This window comes from Coregonus clupeaformis, chromosome 9 (assembly GCF_020615455.1).
Source record: "Coregonus clupeaformis isolate EN_2021a chromosome 9, ASM2061545v1, whole genome shotgun sequence".
Taxonomy (NCBI): domain Eukaryota; kingdom Metazoa; phylum Chordata; class Actinopteri; order Salmoniformes; family Salmonidae; genus Coregonus; species Coregonus clupeaformis.
The window spans coordinates 27,971,467-27,995,013 of record NC_059200.1 but is presented as its reverse complement, the minus strand read 5'-3'; the positions used below and the strand labels follow the sequence as shown (position 1 = coordinate 27,995,013).

The following is a 23,547-nucleotide window of genomic DNA, read 5'->3' as shown; positions in this document are numbered from 1 at the left end:
TACAAAATCTGGCCACTCTCTGGCCACCCACTTCCTCCTCTAATCAATTGCAAATGCTCTAAGTAGCAGCAGCTGCTGGAACCCCAGATCAAACGAATGAAAGAAAATTACACAAGCTTCCTGTAAGCCTATTCCCTTCCCTCCTCTCCTCTCCTCTCTCCGGTGTGCCCATTCCTCCTTTTGCGCTGCTCTCCTTCTCTCTCCTCCCTTTCACCTTCCTCTCCTCTCTACAGTAAGCCTCAACCCTGGCCTTTCCTCTCCTGGCTTTAACTCTGCATCACCCCAGTGGTGCCATGGTAAGGCAGGGGTAATGGTATTTTGTATTTTATTAGGATCCCCATTAGCTGTTGGGAAAGAAGCAGCTACTCTTCCTGGGGTGCACACAGAACATTAAACATGACATAATATAGAACATTAATAGACAAGAACAGCTCAAGGACAGAACTACATACATTTAAAAACGGCACACATATCAATACATACGCACAAAATATCTAACGAAGGGGTTAGGGCCATAGCTTTGGTTATCTGTTTACCAGGGTAATGAATGGGTTAGGGCCATAGGTTTGGTTATCTGTTTACCAGGGTAATGAAGGGGTTAGGGCCATAGCTTTGGTTATTTGTTTACCAGGGTAATGAATGGGTTAGGGCCATAGGTTTGGTTATCCGTTTCCCAGGGTAATGAAGGGGTTAGGGCCATAGGTTTGGTTATCCGTTTCCCAGGGTAATGAATGGGTTAGGGCCATAGGTTTGGTTATCCGTTTCCCAGGGTAATGAATGGGTTAGGGCCGTAGCTTTGGTTATCTGTTTACCAGGGTAATGAATGGGTTAGGGCCATAGGTTTGGTTATCCGTTTCCCAGGGTAATGAATGGGTTAGGGCCATAGGTTTGGTTATCCGTTTCCCAGGGTAATGAATGGGTTAGGGCCATAGGTTTGGTTATCCGTTTCCCAGGGTAATGAATGGGTTAGGGCCATAGGTTTGGTTATCCGTTTACCAGGGTAATGAATGGGTTAGGGCCATAGGTTTGGTTATCCGTTTACCAGGGTAATGAATGGGTTAGGGCCATAGGTTTGGTTATCCGTTTACCAGGGTAATGAATGGGTTAGGGCCATAGGTTTGGTTATCCGTTTCTCAGGGTAATGAATGGGTTAGGGCCATAGGTTTGGTTATCCGTTTCCCAGGGTAATGAATGGGTTAGGGCCATAGGTTTGGTTATCCGTTTCCCAGGGTAATGAATGGGTTAGGGCCATAGGTTTGGTTATCCGTTTCCCAGGGTAATGAATGGGTTAGGGCCATAGGTTTGGTTATCCGTTTCCCAGGGTAATGAATGGGTTAGGGCCGTAGCTTTGGTTATCTGTTTACCAGGGTAATGAATGGGTTAGGGCCATAGGTTTGGTTATCCGTTTACCAGGGTAATGAATGGGTTAGGGCCATAGGTTTGGTTATCCGTTTACCAGGGTAATGAATGGGTTAGGGCCATAGGTTTGGTTATCTGTTTACCAGGGTAATGAATGGGTTAGGGCCATAGGTTTGGTTATCTGTTTACCAGGGTAATGAATGGGTTAGGGCCATAGGTTTGGTTATCCGTTTCCCAGGGTAATGAATGGGTTAGGGCCGTAGCTTTGGTTATCCTTTTACTAGGACCCTTACCTGACTTTCTTGCCCTGCTCCTGCAGCATCTTGACCAGTTCAGCGATGGGGTACTGGGCCTTGGCAGCACACAGACCATAACCTGAAGGACAAGAACACAGTCTGAGTGAGGGAACCCAGTCTTCCGTAAAAACTAGCAGCTTTCAAAAGAACATTTTCACATTTGCTTTGAAAACCTGTCAACTGCTGTCAGAAAAATGGAAGGAACACAATAAAACTTCAGAACACCGTCTGCCTTGACTTCGACTGGCACGTGTTAATACAAATCAAAAATGGACTTCCACCTCTGAATTGTGATAAAGAATGCTTGTATAAATAGCAAACATACTCAGGCAATCCCAGAGATTCTGACCCGGACATTGATATTTTGATGCTTAAAACACACTTGCATAAATCCCTATCGAACTTGCTTCAAAATAATCAAAGAATCCGAATATAAATTGTTTGAACATTTCGGAAAATAAATGTTATTACTCTGTTTTTGGTTTTGACACAACAGGTATTTGGGCACTGTGACACTGATCAAACCTGAACAGTGACAACAAGAAAGTTATTCAAACCAACATATCCCAGCAATAGGGAATTAGGGAGTTTTTCTGTTGAGTATAATTTTAGAGGACCAGTGGATACCCAGAGGAACAGAGGATGTCTGAGGGCCCAGGCATAAACAAGTCTACTAACCTAGTTTATTTGCATGGTTGGGCTTAAATTGCAGAATATGGTTTTGATAATAATCCTGTATACAAGGGGAGCTCTTTCCTCTCATTTCAACAAGACCGGAGGTAAAATAACTGAGCCTTTTATTTTATTACACAATAAACAAACGCTGTGAAATAAATTGAAAGGACATCAAGGCTGAAAATAAAAATCAGTTGTGAAATGATTTCATTCCCTTTATCTAAAGAAGTTCAGTGGGAGCATGTGCAGGAGTCAGGAGTGCAAACAGCAATCAATCAATTATGTTACTGTTAAAGGGACAACCTGTGATCGCTACAACCATTTTGGACTTTTAAACTGATGATATATGGCCATTGATTCTTCAAGAATATAATTTATAAATGCCACATGACCTTAATTCAGCTGTATTACTCCATCAGAACCCAAAATATAAACTGGTTTTACTCCACTGTTTGTAAACAATGTAATTGTAAACAAATCTTCAAATCATGGTTAAATCTATCATTTTGATCTCATGGCTCAGTCTATGAATTTGAGAGTGGTTACATTTCTCCAGCTCCAACCGTTAACCAAAACAAGTGACAGAGTTTTTTTTTTCTTTTCCAACTGAGATTGTCCATTACATTTTTGTCATTTAGTAGGTGCTCTTATCCAGAGCGACTTACAAATTGGTGCGTTCACCTTATGATAGCTAGTGGGTCAACCACTTTACAATATTATTATTATATTTTTTTTTTTGGGGGGGGGGTAAGGGGGGGTGGAAGGATTACTTTATCCTATCCCAGGTATTCCTTAAAGAGGTGGGGTTTCAAGTGTCTCCGGAAGGTGGTGAGTGACTCCGCTGTCCTGGCGTCGTGAAGGAGCTTGTTCCACCATTGAGGTGCCAGAGCAGCGAACAGTTTTGACTGGGCTGAGCGGGAACTGTGCTTCCGCAGAGGTAGGGGGGCCAGCAGGCCAGAGGTGGATGAACGCAATGCCCTCGTTTGGGTGTAGGGACTGATCAGAGCCTGAAGGTACGGAGGTGCCGTTCCCCTCACAGCTCCGTAGGCAAGCACCATGGTCTTGTAGCAGATGCGAACTTCAACTGGAAGCCATTTAAGGATGATGGTATCAAAGTACTGATGGAAAATAATTACTTATTTTGAAAAACAAAGATAGTTGGATTTTCATACATGTACAGTGCCTTCAGAAAGTATTATTACCCCTTGACTTATTCCACATTTTGTTGTGTTACAGCCTGCAGATTTAATTTTTAAAAATCTCACCCATCTACACACAATACCCCATAACGACAAAGTGAAAACATATCTCATTTACAGTCAAAACTGTAACTAGGCCACTCAGGAACATTCAATGTTGTCTTGGTAAGCAACTCCTTGTGTTTTAGGTTATTGTCTGTTGGAAAGCAGACTGAACCAGGTTTTCCTCTAGGATTCTGCCTGTTCTTAGATCTATTCCATTTATTTTTATCCTAATAAACTCCCTAGTCCTTGCCGATGACAAGCATACCCATAACATGATGCACCCACCACCATGCTTGAAAATATGAAAAGTGGTACGCAGTGATGTGTTGGCTTTGCCCCAAACATAACAGTTTGTATTTTGGACATAAAGTTAATTTCTTTGCCACATTTTTTGTAGTTTTACTTTAGTGTCTTATTGGAAACAGGATGCATGTTTTGGCATATTTGTATTCTGTACAGGCTTCATTCTCTTCACGCTGTCATTTAGGTTAGTATTGTGGAATAACTACAATGTTGTTGATCCAGCCTCAGTTTTCTCCTATCACAGCTATTAAACTCTAATTGTTTTAAAGTCACCATTGGCCTCATGGTAAAACCGCTGAGCGGTTTCCTTCCTCTCCGGCAACTGAGTTAGGAAGGACACTTGTATCTTTGTAGTGACTGGGTGTATTGATACACCATCCAAAGTGTAATTAATATTTTACTCATCTACCAATAGGTGGCGGTCTTTGCGAGGCATTGGAAAACCTCCATGGTCTTGATGGTTGAATCTGTGTTTGAAATCCACTGCTCAACTGAGGGACCTTAAAGATGATTGTATTTGTAGGGACAGGTAGTCATTCAGAAATCATGTTAAACACTATGCAGGTAGCTTAGTGGGTAAGAGCGTTGTGCCAGTAACCGAAAGGTCGCTGGTTCTAATCCCCGAGCCGACTAGGTGAAAAATCTGTCGATGTGCCCTTGAGCAAGGCACTTAACCCTAATTGCTTATGTAAGTCGCTCTGGATAAGAGCGTCTGCTAAATGACTAAAATGTAAATGTAAATGTATTATGTGACTTGTTAAGCACATTTTTACTCCTGAACTTATTTTGGCTTGCCATAACAAAGGTGTTGAATACTTATTGTCTCAAGACACTTTAGATTTTCCTTTTTATTTAATTTGTAAACATTTCTATAAAAATTAGTCCACTTTGACATTGAGGTATTGTGTGTAGGCCAATTTTAAATTCAGGCTGGAACACAACAAAATGTGGAAAAAGTCAAGGGGTGTGAATACTTTCTGAAGATACTGTATATTGCCAAAATGTGTACATTATAAGCTGTAAGAGCACATGAATTGCTCCAGTATGTGTGGTCGACAGGACATTTCTAACTTACCAAGTAAGTCTTTACTCACTGGTCTTCACCATTCCAAAGCTAACCTAGGCCTGTCAAACACAATACGGACCATCAACACTCATCTGTCATATGGCCCGTGCAGAGTTCAGAAACCTCTCACTGAAATTAGCACCATCCAAAAGAGAAACAATAATTCAGAGCAAATGGACAATATAAAGCCTCAATTGCTGTTTACAATGTTTGATGGGCCTGTCACAACAGCCGTCAAATACTCAGCTTTAAACACAGCATGTTGCACTGAACATGTCTACGGTCCACTCTCGCTCCTTAATTAAAAAATATATAAATAATGCAGACTAAAAACACAAGGCTCTCCTAATGAAAACAAGCCCGTCCAGACAAGACCTGTGTTTATAAAAAAAAAAAAGCCTTAAACGTTTCCACAGATGTCAATCAAGAACAGTGACTGCGACTGGTCCAATTATAGGAAATGTGAACAAGAAAACAAGCCTGCTCCGGTTCCAGCTCGGCCTGGTGTAGTGTAGTGCACTGGAGTCAGATAGAGAACCTGGGACCCACTGACAGACCACAACACAGTGAGCAACAGTGGAACAGTGCACCATAACACCAGGCCTCAGAAACTGAGGATCGCCTTTCAGTCTGGCAGGACTAGCTGGCACATAAACACCAGGTAAATTGGTTAAATTAGGAGAAGATGCTTGAAAATAATGTTTGGATACAAAATAAAGTCTGGGTTTGCAGTAGTCAGACCACTGTGTACTTTCTGAGGATTCAGAACATCCTCCACAATAGATACATCCTAACTCTCTCCCACTGTCTACAGAGGCCCATGGTTTAGATCCATGTTAGAGAGATAGGGTCTAACCGTCTAATGTCTGGGTCAGGACACCCTAGGGTTGAGCCCTGCTGGACGGCTGGAAGGCCAGGGGTGGTGTGTTTTAAATGAAGGAGCCATCTCTGTTGTGCTTGGCCCAACACGCTTGTTTACTCTGGAGCGGCCACGTTTTTATATTTTCTCCCTCTCTCTTTATTCTGAGTGGCACAGCGGGATCCTGAGTGGCGCAGCAGTCTAAGGCACTGCATCGCAGTGCTAGAGGCGTCACAACAGACCCGGGTTCGATCCCGGGCTGTATCACAACCGGCCGTGATCAGGAGTCCCATAAGGCTGTGCACAATTGGCCCAGCGTCGTCCGGGTTAGGGGAGGGTTTGGCCGGGGTAGGCAATCATTGTAAATAAGAATTTGTTCTTAACTGACTTGCCCAATTAAATAAATACGTGCACTATTTCTATGCTTCCCATTCTTAAGTTTAGTTTTTGCGTCTTTAAATCTTGGTTTTGTACACCAGCTTCAAACAGCTGTAAATACAATATTTTTGGATATTGAAAATATATTTCACAGCGGTTTAGATGGTACAATGATTCTCTACACTATACATTTTTTTGTTACATAAACTGAAATTAGGCTAACTATTATAATTTTAGCAACCAGAAAATGGCAGAGTGAGTTCTGCATATTAAGTGAGAAGTAGGCATTGGTCTGAAGCCGAAAAAGAAAGGAAATTCACGAGCACCACAATGCCTACTTCACCCATGCTCTACCAAGGTTTTCCAGCACACAGCTTTGACCTACTACAGTAGCTTTGTTGATATATTGTACTTCAAACAATGTGTAGACAGGTTGCTTAGGATTCAAACTTTCACAAACAGCCCAATTCATATTCTTAGATGTGCTCCTGCAATAATGTAATTTGTATTGCATACACGTTAAAGTTTTAGATTCTTCACACACACACACACACCAATCAAAGCCATATCTCAGACTGGCCAATAAAAAGAAAAGATTAAGATGGGCAGTCTGAGATATGGCTTTTTCTTTGCAACTCTGCCTAGAAGGTCAGCATCCCGGAGTCGCCTCTTCACTGTTGACGTTGAGACTGGTGTTTTGCGGGTACTATTTAATGAAGCTGCCAGTTGAGGACCTGTGAGGCGTCTGTTTCTCAAACTAAACACTAATGTATTTGTCCTCTTGCTCAGTTGTGCACCAGGGCCTCCCACTCCTCTTTCTATTCTGGTTAGAGCCAGTTTGCGCTGTTCTGTGAAGGGAGTAGTACACAGCTTTGTACGAGATCTTCAGTTTCTTGGCAATTTCTTAATTTCTCAGAAGAATAGACTGACGAGTTTCAGAAGAAAGTTATTTTGAGCCTGTAATCGAACCCACAATTGCTGATGCTCCAGATACTCAACTAGTCTCAAGAAGGCCAGTTTTATTGATTCTTTAAATCAGCACAACAGTTTTCAGCTGTGCTAACATAATTGCAAAATGGTTTTCTAATGATCAATTAGCCTTTTAAAATGATCAACTTGGATTAGCAAACACAACGTGCCATTGAAACACAGGACTGATGGTTGCTGATAATGGGCCTCTGTACGCCTATGTATATATTCCATTTTTAATAAAAATCAGCCATTTCCAGCTACAATAGCCATTTACAACATTAACAATGTCTACACTGTATTTCTGATAAATTTGATGTTATTTTAATGGACAAAATAATGTATTTTCTTTCGAAAACAAGGAAATTCTAAGTGACCCCAAACTTTTGAACGGTAGTGTATATATATATATATACACACAGTGAGGGAAAAAAGTATTTGATCCCCTGCTGATTTTGTACGTTTGCCCACTGACAAAGACATGATCAGTCTATAATTTTAATGGTAGGTTTATTTGAACAGTGAGAGACAGAATAACAACAAAAAAATCCAGAAAAACGCATGTCAAAAATGTTAAAAATTGATTTGCATTTTAATGAGGGAAAGAAGTATTTGACACCTCTGCAAAACATGACTTAGTACTTGGTGGCAAAACCCTTGTTGGCAATCACAGAGGTCAGACGTTTCTTGTAGTTGGCCACCAGGTTTGCACACATCTCAGGAGGGATTTTGTCCCACTCCTCTTTGCAGATCTTCTCCAAGTCATTAAGGTTTTGAGGCTGACATTTGGCAACTCGAACCTTCAGCTCCCTCCACAGATTTTCTATGGGATTAAGGTCTGGAGACTGGCTAGGCCACTCCAGGACCTTCATGTGCTTCTTCTTGAGCCACTCCTTTGTTGCCTTGGCCGTGTGTTTTGGGTCATTGTCATGCTGGAAAACCCATTCACGACCCATTTTCAATGCCCTGGATGAGGGAAGGAGGTTCTCACCCAAGATTTGACGGTACATGGCCCCATCCATCGTCCCTTTGATGCGGTGAAGTTGTCCTGTCCCCTTAGCAGATAACCCCCCAAAACCTAATGTTTCCACCTCCATGTTTGACGGTGGGGATGGTGTTCTTGGGGTCATAGGCAGCATTCCTCCTCCTCCAAACATGGCGAGTTGAGTTGATGCCAAAGAGCACAACACAACACTTTCACCCAGTTCTCCTCTGAATCATTCAGATGTTCATTGGCAAACTTCAGATGGGCCTGTATACAGTGGGGGGAAAAAGTATTTAGTCAGCCACCAATTGTGCAAGTTCTCCCACTTAAATAGATGAGAGAGGCCTGTACTTTTCATCATAGGTACACGTCAACTATGACTGATAAAATGAGGAAAAAAAATCCAGAAAATCACATTGTAGGATTTTTAATGAATTTATTTGCAAATTATGGTGGAAAATAAGTATTTGGTCAATAACAAAAGTTTCTCAATACTTTGTTATATACCCTTTGTTGGCAATGACACAGGTCAAACGTTTTCTGTAAGTCTTCACAAGGTTTTCACACACTGTTGCTGGTATTTTGGCCCATTCCTCCATGCAGATCTCCTCTAGAGCAGTGATGTTTTGGGGCTGTTGCTGGGCAACACGGACTTTCAACTCCCTCCAAATATTTTTTATGGGGTTGGGATCTGGAGACTGGCTATGCCACTCCAGGACCTTGAAATGCTTCTTACGAAGCTACTCCTTCGTTGCCCGGGCAGTGTGTTTGGGATCATTGTCATGCTGAAAGACCCAGCCACGTTTCATCTTCAATGCTCTTGCTGATGGAAGGAGGTTTTCACTCAAAATCTCATGATACATGGCCCCATTCATTATTTCCTTTACACGGATCAGTCATCCTGGTCCCTTTGCAGAAAAACAGCCCCAAAGCATGATGTTTCCACCCCCATGCTTCACAGTATGTATGGTGTTCTTTGGATGCAACTCAGCATTCTTTGTCCTCCAAACACGACGAGTTGAGTTTTTACCAAAAAGTTATATTTTGGTTTCATCTGACCATATAACATTCTCCCAATCCTCTTCTGGATCATCCAAATGCACTCTAGCAAACTTCAGACGGGCCTGGACATGTACTGGCTTAAGCAGGGGGACACGTCTGGCACTGCAGGATTTGAGTCCCTGGCGGCATAGTGTGTTACTGATGGTAGGCTTTGTTACTTTGGTCCCAGCTCTCTGCAAGTCATTCACTAGGTCCCCCCGTGTGGTTCTGGGATTTTTGCTCACCGTTCTTGTGATCATTTTGACCCACGGGGTGAGATCTTGCGTGGAGCCCCAGATCGAGGGAGATTATCAGTGGTCTTGTATGTCTTCCATTTCCTAATAATTGCTCCCACAGTTGATTTCTTCAAACCAAGCTGCTTACCTATTGCAGATTCAGTCTTCCCAGCCTGGTGCAGCTCTACAATTTTGTTTCTGGTGTCCTTTGACAGCTCTTTGGTCTTGGCCATAGTGGAGTTTGGAGTGTGACTGTTTGAGGTTGTGGACAGGTGTCTTTTATACTGATAACAAGTTCAAACAGGTGCCATTAATACAGGTAACGAGTGGAGGACAGAGGAGCCTCTTAATGAAGAATTTACAGGTCTGTGAGAGCCAGAAATCTTGCTTAACCAAATACTTATTTTCCACCATAATTTGCAAATAAATTCATTAAAAATCCTACAATGTGATTTTCTGGATTTTTTTTTCTCATTTTGTCTGTCATAGTTGACGTGTACCTATGATGAAAATTACAGGCCTCTCTCATCTTTTTAAGTGGGAGAACTTGCACAATTGGTGGCTGACTAAATACTTTTTTCCCCACTGTATGTGCTTTCTTGAGCAGGGGGACCTTGCGGGCGCTGCAGGATTTCAGTCCTTCACGGCGTAGTGTGTTACCAATTGTTTTCTTGGTGACTATGGTCCCAGCTGCCTTGAGATCATTGACAAGATCCTCCCGTGTAGTTCTGGGCTGATTCCTCACCGTTCTCATGATCATTGCAACTCCACGAGGTGAAATCTTGCATGGAGCCCCAGGCCGAGGGAGATTGACAGTTATTTTGTGTTTCTTCCATTTGCGAATAATCGCACCAACTGTTGTCACCTTCTCACCAAGCTGCTTGGCGATGGTCTTGTAGCCCATTCCAGCCTTGTGTAGGTCTACAATCGTGTCCCTGACATCCTTGGAGAGCTCTTTGGTCTTGGCCATGGTGGAGAGTTTGGAATCTGATTGATTGATTGCTTCAGTGGACAAGTGTCTTTTATACAGGTAACAAACTGAGATTAGGAGCACTCCCTTTAAGAGTGTGCTCCTAATCTCAGCTCGTTGTCTGTATAAAAAACATCTCGGAGTCAGAACTCTTTCTGATTGAGAGGGGGTCAAATACTTATTTCCCTCATTAAAATGCAAATCAATTTATTATATTACGTTTTTCTGGATTTTTTTGTTGTTATTCTGTCTCTCACTGTTCAAATAAACCTACCATTAAAATTATAGACTGATAATTTCTTTGTCAGTGGGCAAACGTACAAAATCAGCAGGGGATCAAATACTTTTTATATATATATTTGAATCCTAAGCAACCTGCCTACACATTGTTTGAAGTACAATAGACCAACATAGCTACTGTAGTAGGTCAAAAGCGGTGTGTTGGAAAACCTTGGTAGAGCATGGGTGAAGTAGGCATTTTGGTGCTCATGTGAATTTCCTTTCTTTTTCAGCTTCAGTGCAATGCCTCTTTCTCACTTAAAAACATAGTGTTTTAAAATGTTTACACCGGAAGGTGATTTTTTGTTAAAGGTGCATTATACAACATTTCCACATGCAAAGCCAGATTTTTTGGACCAACCAAATGACTGTCATTGGCAGTGCTATTGTAACCTGCAATGCAGCCTCTGACAAAAGGTCTGGACCTTAATGGCACAGGTGGTGTGCTTGCATAACTGCAAGGGTTGCTGGTTTAAACCCTGGTCTGCTTGCCTCTAAAATCAGTTTTGAAATAACTAGATTGCAACAGTCTTACATTGTAAAATATGACTTCCCATTCAAATCAAAGTTTTACCTCAAAGCAAAACTGTTTTATAACTGATTGACTTTTGAAGGTGTTAGCTCAGACTGAATTTCAGACTTTTACGGCTTGTTTCTAGCCTAAAGCGTTGCGGAGTTATGCATCTTTAAACACTGTTATTAGGGTTTGGGGAGGTTGTCCACCACTGCACCCAACAAAACAAAAAAACTAGGGGAAACAATGCAAATAGAGTTAGCTAGTACACCATGGGCTAGATGTCAAGTAGCCAGCTCAAGGAATAAGACAATTAGCTGGTGATGTAACAAGGTCAACAGAGGTTAGCTAAACAAAGAAAAAAGTTCTGTAATTTCTGAAAATGTGGATGGCAAAGGACATGTTTTCTACTTTCTGCACAAGACCTTTGGCCACAACCCACTTACTCTCTAGGTCTTAAAAACGTTTGCAAGTTGAACCCTGTGTACGTGGTTTAGTTTACATTAACCTACCCTGTCAGTGTCCTGGTGTGTGCAAGTACACTACATCGTCAAAATATCTAATTCCAAAATCATGGACATTAAAGTTGGTCCCCCCTTTGCTGCTATAACAGCCTCCACTATTCTGGGAAGGATTTCCACTAGATGTTGGAAAATTGCTGCGGGGACTTGCTTCCATTTCATAAAGCTCCCGACGAACAGTTATTGTGCTGGCGTTGCTTCCAGAGGCAGTTTGGAACTCGGTAGTGAGTGTTGCAACCGAGGACAGACAATTTTTACATGCTACGTGCTTCAGCACTCGCCGGTCCCGTTCTGTGAGCTTGTGTGGCCTACCACTTCGCGACTGAGCTGTTGTTGCCCCTAGACGTTTCCACTTCAAAACAACAGCACTTACAGTTGACCGGGGCAGCTCTAGCAGGGCAGAAGTTTGACGAATTGACTAGTTGGAAAGGTGGCATCCTATGACCGTGCCATGTTGAAAGTCACGGAGCTCTTCAGTATGGGCCATTCTACTGCCAATGTTTGTCTTTGGAGATTGCATGGCTGTGTGCTCGATTTTATACACCTGTCAGCAACAGGTGTGGCTGAAATAGCCGAATCCACTCATTTAAAGGGTTGTCCACATACTTTTGTGTATCACCGTGTTCATGCTGTGTGTGTGTGGGGGGGGGTTGGGTTTTGACTACCTGGAGTGATGATGATGTTTTGAGCGTCTTTGATCATTTCGACAGTTTGGTCCACGTTGACCTCCGTGTGTGTTCCTACGATCTCCATAGGCTTGCCTGATCCAGTGGATGATGTACCATACCCACCCAGGATTACATTGGCCAGGGAACGGTTCATGGCCTAGCCAGTGGGAGAGAGGAGAGGGGAAGGGGGGTGGAAAGGATAAAAAGCTGCTCATTTCTTTTGAGTCAACTGCAGTTTCAATGAACCCAGTTTCCTTCAGGCAGTCAATGCAGCCAGGAAGGCATTTAAGTACACTTAGAGTTCCTCCTAGTGGAAAACAGTGGAAGCACAGAAAATGCCTCTTGCATATTTCAGCATCTTCAAGGTTTACCTGTACAGTCATGGCCTGATGCTGCCTATTTACCTCATACTGTCTGATGTGTGACACTTCCTACATACAGACAGAAGGAAGGATGATAGCCTCTATACTTTAATCATTCTATAGGATGTGTGACACTTCTAAAAGACAGACTAACGGACAGAGGATGCTTACTTACCACACACATTATGTAGGAGAGAATGGCCCCTGAGGAGCCGATGAGGGCCCCTACGATGGTGAGCAGGTTGTTGTTGAGCAGGAAGCCCTCGGCACACAGGGCCCAGCCGGAGTAGCTGTTGAGCACCGTGATGACTACCGGCATGTCTGCACCACCGATGGCTGCTGTCAGAGTCAAGCCCTATGGCAGTGGGGTTAATAAAGCAAGACATCAACTCGTCATTTCATTAATGTGTTGCTAAATTCAATATATTGCCCATTCAAAAGAAGGTATGCAAAGATCATGTTTCACATGTGAGTAGTAGGCCTGGCCTATATAAATGTAAGACATTTTCCTGAAGCACTTTGGCATAAACAGACACCCTGTACTATTGAATGGCAAATAGAGAAATCTGATTGTGTAGTTGAAATGTTGTGTATTTAACCCCTATCAGATTGCAGTGGGCCTCAGTCCACTCATAAGGCGTTTGTCGAAACAAGGAGTTTTCATTTCAAGGGCTCTCTATGATATCATCCTAGTGTTACTCTCCAAGATACCTACCTCAGGGAATGGCTCTAACCAGAGCCAGCTACCTCACATTATGTAATGATCCACTCCATCAAACAAACTGAGGGCAAGACTTGAACAGTATCAGATTTCCTTTCAAAGACCTTCGAGCTCAGGCACAGGTGATTGTTTAGCTACACCTTAATATCAGTCAGAGCGATGCGATATTGTATACGTAAAAATGAATATCCACTGATTTATCCAACATCAAAATGTCCTTGTTACTGACAAACCACACAGAGGCCTGAGCAGCCAACATTCACAACAGTTTTAACCAGAACCACCTTCTCTCAGCGCTGCTTCAAAACCTGATCATCTTAGTTAACCTTCCATCTATCATCATATTATGGATTGATCCTGTGTGTAATGCTTCCAATGAAAACTCTCCTTCAGGGCCAACAGTTGAGCAGGCTCGTGAGGAGAGCATGTTTTATTGAAGGATTGCTGAATGAACCTAAGCCTACCTTAAATGGGCTAAAGCACAGGATCCCAATGGCACAAATAGGTAAGACTTCCATCCCATTTCTAAGGTTCAGTTCAAAGGCCTTTGTTTAGCACTGGTCAATCCAGGTTGGTGGATATTAGCCGGGCCATAGATATAGAATTAATAGAACAGGAAATGCCCTCAGACCACAATCATTTCACTGCACACTCGATTTTAAACATTCATTTGAATGGGGGATGTCCATTCCAGTCATTCTATTTCTATACTTAGGGCAGAGACGGCGTGTAGGTCGTACCATGACGGCGGAGAGTGCGGACACAGAGCCCAGGCAGGTGACGCCTGTGGTGTAGCTGGGGTCCAGCATGTAGGGGATCATCAGGCCCACACTGGAGGCCATTAGCCCAGCATTCATAGCATGGCGCCCGGGAAGATGGAGGGGGGCAGAGCTCAGCACACCTGGAGAGAAGAGGAGGAAAAACACTGTAGGCATGGACATATAGAGCTAAATGCATGTCAGGATTTCACTATGTGCTGTCCATCTCATTTATTATGGACTTCGTTTACGAGTATTCAGACACATACTGTATGGACTAAAAAGGGAGTTGCCTTTTTATCCTAGAACTGATTCAACCCTGGGCAGGCAGGTACAAATATAGCAGAGAAACAAAGTTAGCGTTTTGAAATAGATTTTGATTTCAGAGACTAAAATGTGTGTGCAGCTGAGGCTGTTTCACGCTGATTTGAAACTAAATGCATGTTGACAATCAAATTAACAAAGCTTGCACACTTCTTGTTTTGAATGCCTTCCAAAAGTATAGCATGAAATGGGCACTTTTAATATTTTATCAGAGCAGGTTTTCCAGGTTCCAGTGGGACTGTGGAGTGGGAATGCTCCCTGGGATAATGCGTTCCAGCTTTCGGGAACAAGTGGAAAATGACTGGGGGCGGAGGGGCTAATTAGTGCCAAACAGAGAGGTTCCGCCTGGCCTAGCTTTGAGCAAGGGGGCCTGGGTGGCACAGCCGGGCCAGGGGACTGAGGGGGGATGCAGAGTGGGTTACAGACCCTCAGGTATCAACCAGAAGGACCCAGACCGTTATTGGTCTATTACTAGTAGTACTGGATCAAACCCCAGCTGCCTGGGATAAGATGTGGTGCCCAAGAGCAGCAAATTCCTAAAAACTCAGTAAAATGTCTGTGTGTAATATATATGAATAATAACATCTATAGACAAATGAATCAAATCAATGAACCATGATGTTGAATATGTATGAGAAATATAAGTATAATTTAACTGCCTCATTTGCTGACAGGAAACTTAGGTCAAATTGGAACCTTAACTCATTGCGTGCTTGGCTTAGGCCTGCCTAAATTTTCACTAGCAGCTCCCAACAAAACACCATCCCGCTTCAACCTCTCCAATAGCATAGAATTTAAATGTAATGTATCTGCCCAATCGCCCTTCCTCACCTTGCAGTTTCCCATAAGCCACCAGTGATCCACTAAAGGTGACCCCTCCGATGAAGGTGCCCAGGTAGGCGATGATCTTGGTGAGGTTGGCAGACGGGTCGGTAGCAAAGTGAGGGTACTCGATCATGTACTCTGCCACGCAGGTGAGCACTGCAGCCAGACCCACCAGGCTGTGGAAGGCAGCTACCAGCTGGGGGAGGTCGGTGATCTGGATCTTCCTAGCAATACCCAACCCTGGGGGGCAGAGAGGATGAGAACCAATCAACACACACACACAAAGATACACACACAGCAGGGTTTCCACTAGGAACATTTGGCAGCGGACAATGTGACCGAGGGGGGAGAAATTTACCGGACATCCATAATCATTGGGTGCGTAACACATTAGGGCGTCCACCCACGGTGCTCAAAATCACATTTAGATTATTGTAATTCATTTTAACAGAATAGAAATTAGCCTGTAAAGTTGTAATAAAATAAAGTAGAGATGTTCTTATACCAACATGACAGGTTTTACTGAAAAGCAAAACATTTCCCGTTGCGTCTTCATCCCTGCTATAAATCATTAATGAATATAATAAAAAAATATATAAAAAAACATTTAGCCTAGAAGAACAAGTCGTCTCCACAGTAATAAAACAACTTCAAAATATCATATTTGTATAATATAATTTGCAAACGACCTGTCCTATAGGCTATTTGTATTAATTGTTGTATTAATAAATAACAAAACACAGCTGTTTTCAAATACAATCTAGGCCTCTCCAATTTAATTTAGCCTAGACATTAACATTTTAATTAGGCCTAATAAATAACAAAACATGGCTGTCTACAAGCACCAGGGCTGGCCGGTCATGACTAGAAGGGATCCAGATTTTGTCAGATTTGACTTTTTGTTGTCAGGTTAGGAGAACTTACGCAGTAGGTTAGGATAATTAACGTAGCAGGTTAAGATAATTAGGTTAAGGTTAGAAAAAGGGTTAGGGTTAGCTAAAACGCAAAATGTTTTTACTTTTGACATTAATTTGACAAAAACTAGATCCCTTCTAGCCATGACCGGGCCGGCCCGCTCCACTGTCCATTCCCGTTGCGATTCAAAAGCACAGTAGTGGAAACAGGACACTAGGCGACCACAAAATGAAGAAATTAAAAAACTGATGTTGGACAATCAAATTCGATTTGTAAATAAACAAAATGAGTTAAGGCTGGTTCATTGAGCGAAAGCTTATTTTACAATGCTCCTGTGAAACGAAGCCCGCACCATGCATTTATGAAAGCACGTTTCCAAAGCTCAAAGTTTATCTCACTCTTTTTACAGTTCTACTGGATGATATTAATAAATGTTATGTTTATTTTTATTGTAATTCTAACTATAGTGGGGTCGTGGCTCGTGTCATGTCTGATATACATGGCTTATTGATAACAACTATGTTTCATACTAATAGGCAGTTGGCTGCCTAGTGATTGCAACTCTCCGATTTGAATAGTTGGCAACAATGTTTCGTTTCCAAGCACAACTGAAATGAACCAATTGCGCATGATACCAGTGGCGACCCGTCATTCAGTTTTGAGCCCCACTTGTTTAGCTAAAATAAATAAACACAAAAAATATATATGTTTTGCATGTTATTTTGACATTAATACGTGTCACATATCAGTTTGCAAACAATGTTTAAAAAAAAGTGTTGGGTTAATAAAGCCGCATACAAACTCTTTGCTTCCTTGAGTAAGGCAGCTCCAAAATGCAGGTGTTTCAGCCTAGCTCAGTGCTTTCTGTGGAGGTGGGGCAGCCAGTGGAAAATACAGAGCGTAGAGGTTGGTAACGTTCTCAAGTTGCGCCGTGATTGGCGCAGTGTTCTGTCACTCATGGGGACACTACGTCGCTGCAAAATCTACAGGGAGAGCTCGAAAATTCAAGCCCCTTGGGTGCTGCCATAGATTTACATTAGAAGTGCCCATCCAAGAAGGCTCAAGGTCATTGACCACCGATAAAATGACGTCAAATCACGTTATATCTACCGTAGCTCTGATTGGACTGAGCATGCCAACATCATACTTTCAAAATCTTAGCTAGCAATCATGAATCAAGTCGACAATCTACTGGCAAATCCTTTTCAATCCTTGTCATATAAAGAGAAATTACAGATAAAACGTATTGGTGCTCATCGGCCATTGGACATAAACATTACACAAGTTGGAAATCGCAAATTCAACAATGAGTGGTTTGGAATGAATAAGTGGCTAACTGCAAGCGTTGCAAAGCAATCACTAGCCTGCTATTCATTGGAGAGGGTGTGTGTTCCAAGTCTGGGTTTATGGCTCTCTTTTCCAAGCTTAAAAGCATAAACATTCACATGCAACACCATGGGCCAGAAAAGGTTGAATACATTGGCCATGCTGTCAATCCAGCATGACTTCAGTGAGTTCAAGACAACTGGGAACTCTGAAAAAAACTAGCTCCAACTGAGAAAATATATTTTCAACGGTCATCCAACTTGGAATTCCAAGTCGGGAACTCTGGCCTCTTTCTAGAGCTCCGACCTGAAGATCACTGACGTCATGATTCGAACTTGTTTTTTTTCAGATTACCCAGTTGTCTTGAAAGCACCATAAATCCAGAGAAAGCCAGACTTTGATGACAAAGTTTGGTGACAAAATTTTCCCATAAGAAGGACCGTCGCGTCACCTTCCTGTTCAAGTGAGCAGAGCACAACAAGGTGAGTCCAAAAATGTATTGTATGCTGCTGCGTAAATGATGTAATATGCCAGGGAGATATGTATACTGTAGCTAAGAAAGTAATACTAAGTGTATGTTGTGTAGTCCCGTGTAGCTCAGTTGGTAGAGCATGGCGCTTGCAACGCCAGGGTTGTGGGTTCGATTCCCATGGAGGACCAGTATGAAATGTTTTTATGCACTCACTAACTGTAAGTCGCTATGGATAAGAGCGTCTGCTAAATGACTAAAATGTAAAATGTGTAGTAAGCTGTTAGTAGCCCATGTGCCTCACCCTAATAATTTGGTCCCTTTCCCCCTCATAACTTAGCCTAATGGTCTGACTTGGTGATACACATGTAGCCTCTCGCCTGTTATAAAGAAATGTAATCATCAAATATTGTAAGAGCTTTCATGGTCTGTTTATATACCCCTTTATTTATCCTACGGTTCTGACTTGGTGTACAGGGAGAACACTGTAAGAACGGCCCATGTTCTGAATTCTGTCACTGTACATTTCAAAAGTGCTAAACAAATAGTTATATTGACTATGTCCGTCTTAACTCGCTCATTAATGTCTTAATCGAAATTACGGATTGCCTCTTATGCGCTCATTGTTCCTTTATGCCAAAGTTTGTACATCTCAATTGTCAGTAGAAACCACATTTGTTTAGGCAAGTCAGCCATATCAGGCAGTAAATGAGGCTGAATTAACTGTTTCGCTACCAGACAAGGCTCTGCTGATAGCCAGGTATAGCGGTGGTAAGGATTCACTCCATGGTGCTGAAAAGAAAGCTCTGCTGTTGGGACAGCTTTATGTAGGCCCTAACAGTTTGTGGGCAAAAGCCGGCATTTACCGGCTAACGGAAATCCTGGACACATGCAGACACACACACACACGTGCGGACACACACTAAAGGATTGCTGGGAAATGGGCCATCCTGAGGCACGGGTGTTGCTGATGAGGGTTGTTTGGGGGAAATTCCTTGTTTGTGAGTGCACCTCCTTGTGTGTGTACATGTCCTGCAGACATGGACGGGGTTAACAGGAGCATCTGGAACAGGGCTAGGGTCTGAATCAATGGTCTAGTCTAGGTTCCAGCTTGATTCCAGGAAAAAATTACCATCAAGAAGGATGCAGAGCTCCAGAGGTCTGCTGGGTAATACTGGTGATTCAGACATAATGGTGACCATTACCTCGGCACCACCGTAGTACAGCAGTTTGAAGCAGACCCCCACATGAGGACTACAGACCGCCACCTGCTGTTCACTATGTTTAGACAATATGTTCAGACAGAACACTCAAACATACAAATGGCAGACACATTTCATTTACTGCCACACACAGACATACACACTTACCAGCAGTGCCACCCACAGCCATGGCGGCACTCATCTGTGCCAGGAGTTCAGGGGTGGGCTTCAGGAAGCCCAGGGTGGCAGCGATGCCCCCTGCCACCCCCATCATACCCAGGGCATTACCCAGACGGGCAGTGGACTGGTTAGACAGACCAGCCAGGGCTCCCACACAGCACATACCGGAGCCCAGGTACATCATCTACAGAGAGAGGGATAGACGCACAGCTGTGACTTAGACCTGTGCCATGTTCCGGAAGGCACACTATAGCAACACGTTTTGCTGTTCTAATTGGACAAGTTTAGGTAATACATGCCTGTTTCACTCAAGTTTCCTGCCTACTTAAAGGTGTTCTATGCAGAAATCACTACAATTCTAATAGTTCGCTTAATTTCAGTTGATGTGACAAAACAAGCAAGTATAGTGTAGAGAATCATTGTACCATCTAAACTGCTGTGAAATATATTTTCCATAACCCAACATTTTTTATTTTCAGCTGTTTAAAGCTGGTGTACAAAACCGAAAGTAAAAGACAAAAACTAAACTTAAGAACCGGAAGATTAGAAATAGCGCACAAAGAACAGATATACTGCTTCTTAGACTTGCTTTCAATGTGAATGACAGATCTATGACACACATTTCTATGTGTATTTGGTCAGGTCGCCCAAAAAGTTACATATTGCAGCTTTAACACAACCTACTGAACACAACTACTGACCCCGCTGCCGGTTTGAGGGTTAGGTGATGCTCACCTGTTCAATGTTATAGCCAGCCTGCAAGGCAACTCCATAGCCCCCAACGAACACCCCGGTGGGCAGTAGGTAGAGGTAGTTGTATTCTGGAGGGTCAGTGGGACGCTTGAACATGTCCAACATCTTCTTGGTGACCAGGAAACCACCTGAGAGAGAAAAAGAACTAAACCCGTCAAACTCAACCTGGTAGACAACGGTCTGCACATACGCTCTTGGCAACTGCTTGGCATCCGACCGTAAGGCGTTACAGAGGGTAGTGGGTACGAGCTCCCTGCCATCCAGGACCTCTATACCACGCAGTGTCAGAGGAAGGCCCTAAAAAAGGTCAAAGACTCCAGCCACCCAAGTCATAGACTGTTCTCTCTGCTACCGCACAGCACCAAGTCTGGAACCAACAGGACACTGAATAGCTTCTACCCCCAAGCCATAAGACTGCTAAATAGTTACTTAAATAGTTAACCAAATAGCTACCCGGACTATCTGCATTGACCATTTTCGCCCTAACTTTATTGACTCATTACATACGCTGCTGCTCCTGTTTATTATCGGTTATTATATTCCTAACTATACACTGAGTAAACAAAATATTAAGTTGTTTTGTACACTCAGTGTATGTAAATATCTACCTCAAATACCTCGTACCCCTGCACATCAACTCGTACCCCGTGTATATAACCAAGTTATCGGTACTCATTGTGTATTTATTACAACGTGTTTAACTTTTCCCGTAAGCATTTCACTGTTAGCCTACACCTGTTGTTTACGAAGCATGTGACAAATACAATTTGAATGCTTCAGGCATAACAGGGTGAAGTCGGTAATATTTCAAATATTATTTATTGCACTCTTATTTGATATTTGAGTAACTCATTAAAACCGCACACAAAAGTAGAATTTATCCCCTGATATAAACGACCAGACGGAACACTTCATTTTGCTGGGGCGGATAACGTTCCTCTGAGTTCTCTTCAACCCCACTAAACCCCTACACTCAGACAGGTTATCCAGTGGCTAACATCTGTCCACTTCAGCTGTACGGGCTAATTTTAGCCCAGCCCAGACCTCAATCACTTAAACACACCAATCATTTAAAAAAAAACTATTTCAGACTGAGGCTCAAAGTCAATACATTCAGATTCAAGAATGCAAAGGGCAGGTATTTAAGGATTTTTCCGTGCTCCCGCTATAAAAACACATGGAAAAACAAAAAAGACTGTGGCTAGAGCAAGAGGATGAAAAAACTATTCCTTGACCCCTGTCGTATAAGGAGCAGGTAGTCTCAAAATTTCAGGGCTAGTTTATGGAAACTAATATTGGAGGGTCATTTTTTGTGTATTCACTTGACAATATAAAACTTGTAGAAGAAGGGCTAGGAAAACAGACGGTGGAATGTCCGTTTTTATGTTAGTGAGGGTTTATGGGTGGCGCAATAGACCACTAAGAAATGTTGCGTGTGGAATGGAAACCAACTGAACCTTTAAACTGAAATTAAACATCTGCTCTTTAAATAAAATAAAACATATGTATAAATACATATATAAATATATATATAAAGAGGTGCACTTTAAGCACGCTGGAACACATGCACAAAAGAGATCTGAGAGTCATAATAACTGGTTATTACAGCAAATGGCAGAAATCTGCCAGAATCCCTGGCATGACCTTTGACCCTGCTAGGTAATCTGACCTGTCAGAGTGCCCTCGCACAGACTGAGACCTCTGGACCTCTGCAGCGTTTGCCTCAGTGGCTGTCTAGAATCACGCACCAAAGACTTTCCTGACACTACCATTAGCGAGCGACGTTCCCTCATTTCTTCTCAGCAGAGCTAGACTAAGCCTGGTTTATAGCATGAATGGTGCCCTTTTGAAGATAACTCAGTCACTTCCAGTTCAGGTGTGGAATTCCTTATTTTCCACCTGAAGGGAGTTAGGGAAGGTCTGCTCTCACGAACAGGGTTCATGGACCAACTAACGGTCACAGGTGAGGAAGAGGTCACAGTGGAGCAATAGCCTTACTTCACCTGCCACGATGCTCTACCAGTTTTCTTAATATATAGTCAAGTGAAATAAAATGGCCCTAAAGGGTCTGATATCCTTGTCTCTTACGTATTGGAAGACCTTATATAAGGGGTCCAAGAGGGTACAATGTTGAGGTAACTGAAGCTCAGTTTGTCTGCTCCATTCACTGTCTGTTTTCACAGTTACTGTCTGGTTTAGTCCAGAGAGTCACTCACCAGCGATGTTGACTGAGGAGATGAAGGCAGCAGCGACAGCCAGGGTCTCGGCAGAGGAGGAGGGGGCATAGCCACCCCCCATGAGAGACAGACCGCCCACAGCTGTCAGACCTAGAATAAAAACACAGCTTAGATCACATGTCAACCCATTCCAGACATGCATTTGGCTGAGTTTACACAGGCAGCCTAATTCTGATCTTTTGCACAATTATTGGCAAAAAAACTGATCTGATTGTTCAAAACACCAATTCAGTGGAAAAAGATCAGAATTTGTCTGCCTGTGAAAACACACCCTTAGTCCCACGTGTTGAACTGATGACAAATGACAATACAAAACACTAAAAGATTATTGCTTTTATACCCAATTGCCTTGTCAGACAAACACAGCTTTATTACATTTGAAGTGCTGTGAAGACAGGTATGTTTCTTACACATTAGAGCACAGCTGTGCAGCTTACTGTGGAAATTGTCAGAGCACAGAGGGAATCCTGATAACTATCAGCCCTATAATGACTTACAAATGCTGCCTGCTGTACTCTAGTGAACAACACAACAACAGGCTGGTCAGACAGAGCCAACAGGTGTCTGACTGACTGACTGGGTGAGATTTTCCTGGCTGTCCCTTTCTGGAACTCCACAGCAACAATTAGTCACACAGACAGACCAGAGGTTGAATTAAAGGTGCACTGCACACATCAGCAGGCAATTAGGTTAGAAAAATCTACTCACACACTCAAAAAGCGAGACATGCTGCTCACTCACACTATCCTAGACATGGTCGCCCACAAGGTCAACTTTGAAACCTTAATGCCATCAGATACCCACCTGAAGATTCCCTCCCTTGAAAAGAGGGTGACTTAACTCCACCCTCAATGAGGTTACATTTGGAAAACAAGGGCGTCATAGTCAGGCCATTGAGATCACAGACATAGGCTACCTGACCAAACAGACACCAATGCCACCTACCTCCTGCTGACTTATCAAGACAGCTCTTAAATAGTCAGCCAGTGATATCTATATTATATATCTATATTGATCACACAAACCCACACACAATAGAAATGAGGTCCCATGGGAGGTGCATCACATCTCACCTAGAGCAGACTTCAGAAAGGGCAGACTTTGGCAAATTG

General features: G+C 42.8%; 1 protein-coding gene across 2 annotated transcripts in view; it reads right to left on the bottom strand.

The window, feature by feature from the left end:
• nnt (nicotinamide nucleotide transhydrogenase) overlaps positions 1–23,547 on the bottom strand; it is a 55,677-nt gene that overhangs the window by 5,358 nt on the left and 26,772 nt on the right. For both annotated transcript variants that reach the window (XM_041886294.2, XM_041886295.2), the window contains exons 11-18: positions 22,415–22,525; positions 20,181–20,326; positions 19,434–19,629; positions 15,360–15,593; positions 14,187–14,347; positions 12,901–13,080; positions 12,361–12,520; positions 1,653–1,734 (exon numbers count right to left, since the gene is read on the bottom strand). In XM_041886294.2, coding sequence (XP_041742228.1) covers positions 1,653–1,734; positions 12,361–12,520; positions 12,901–13,080; positions 14,187–14,347; positions 15,360–15,593; positions 19,434–19,629; positions 20,181–20,326; positions 22,415–22,525 — 1,270 coding nt within the window. The remainder of the gene's footprint in view (positions 1–1,652; positions 1,735–12,360; positions 12,521–12,900; positions 13,081–14,186; positions 14,348–15,359; positions 15,594–19,433; positions 19,630–20,180; positions 20,327–22,414; positions 22,526–23,547) is intronic.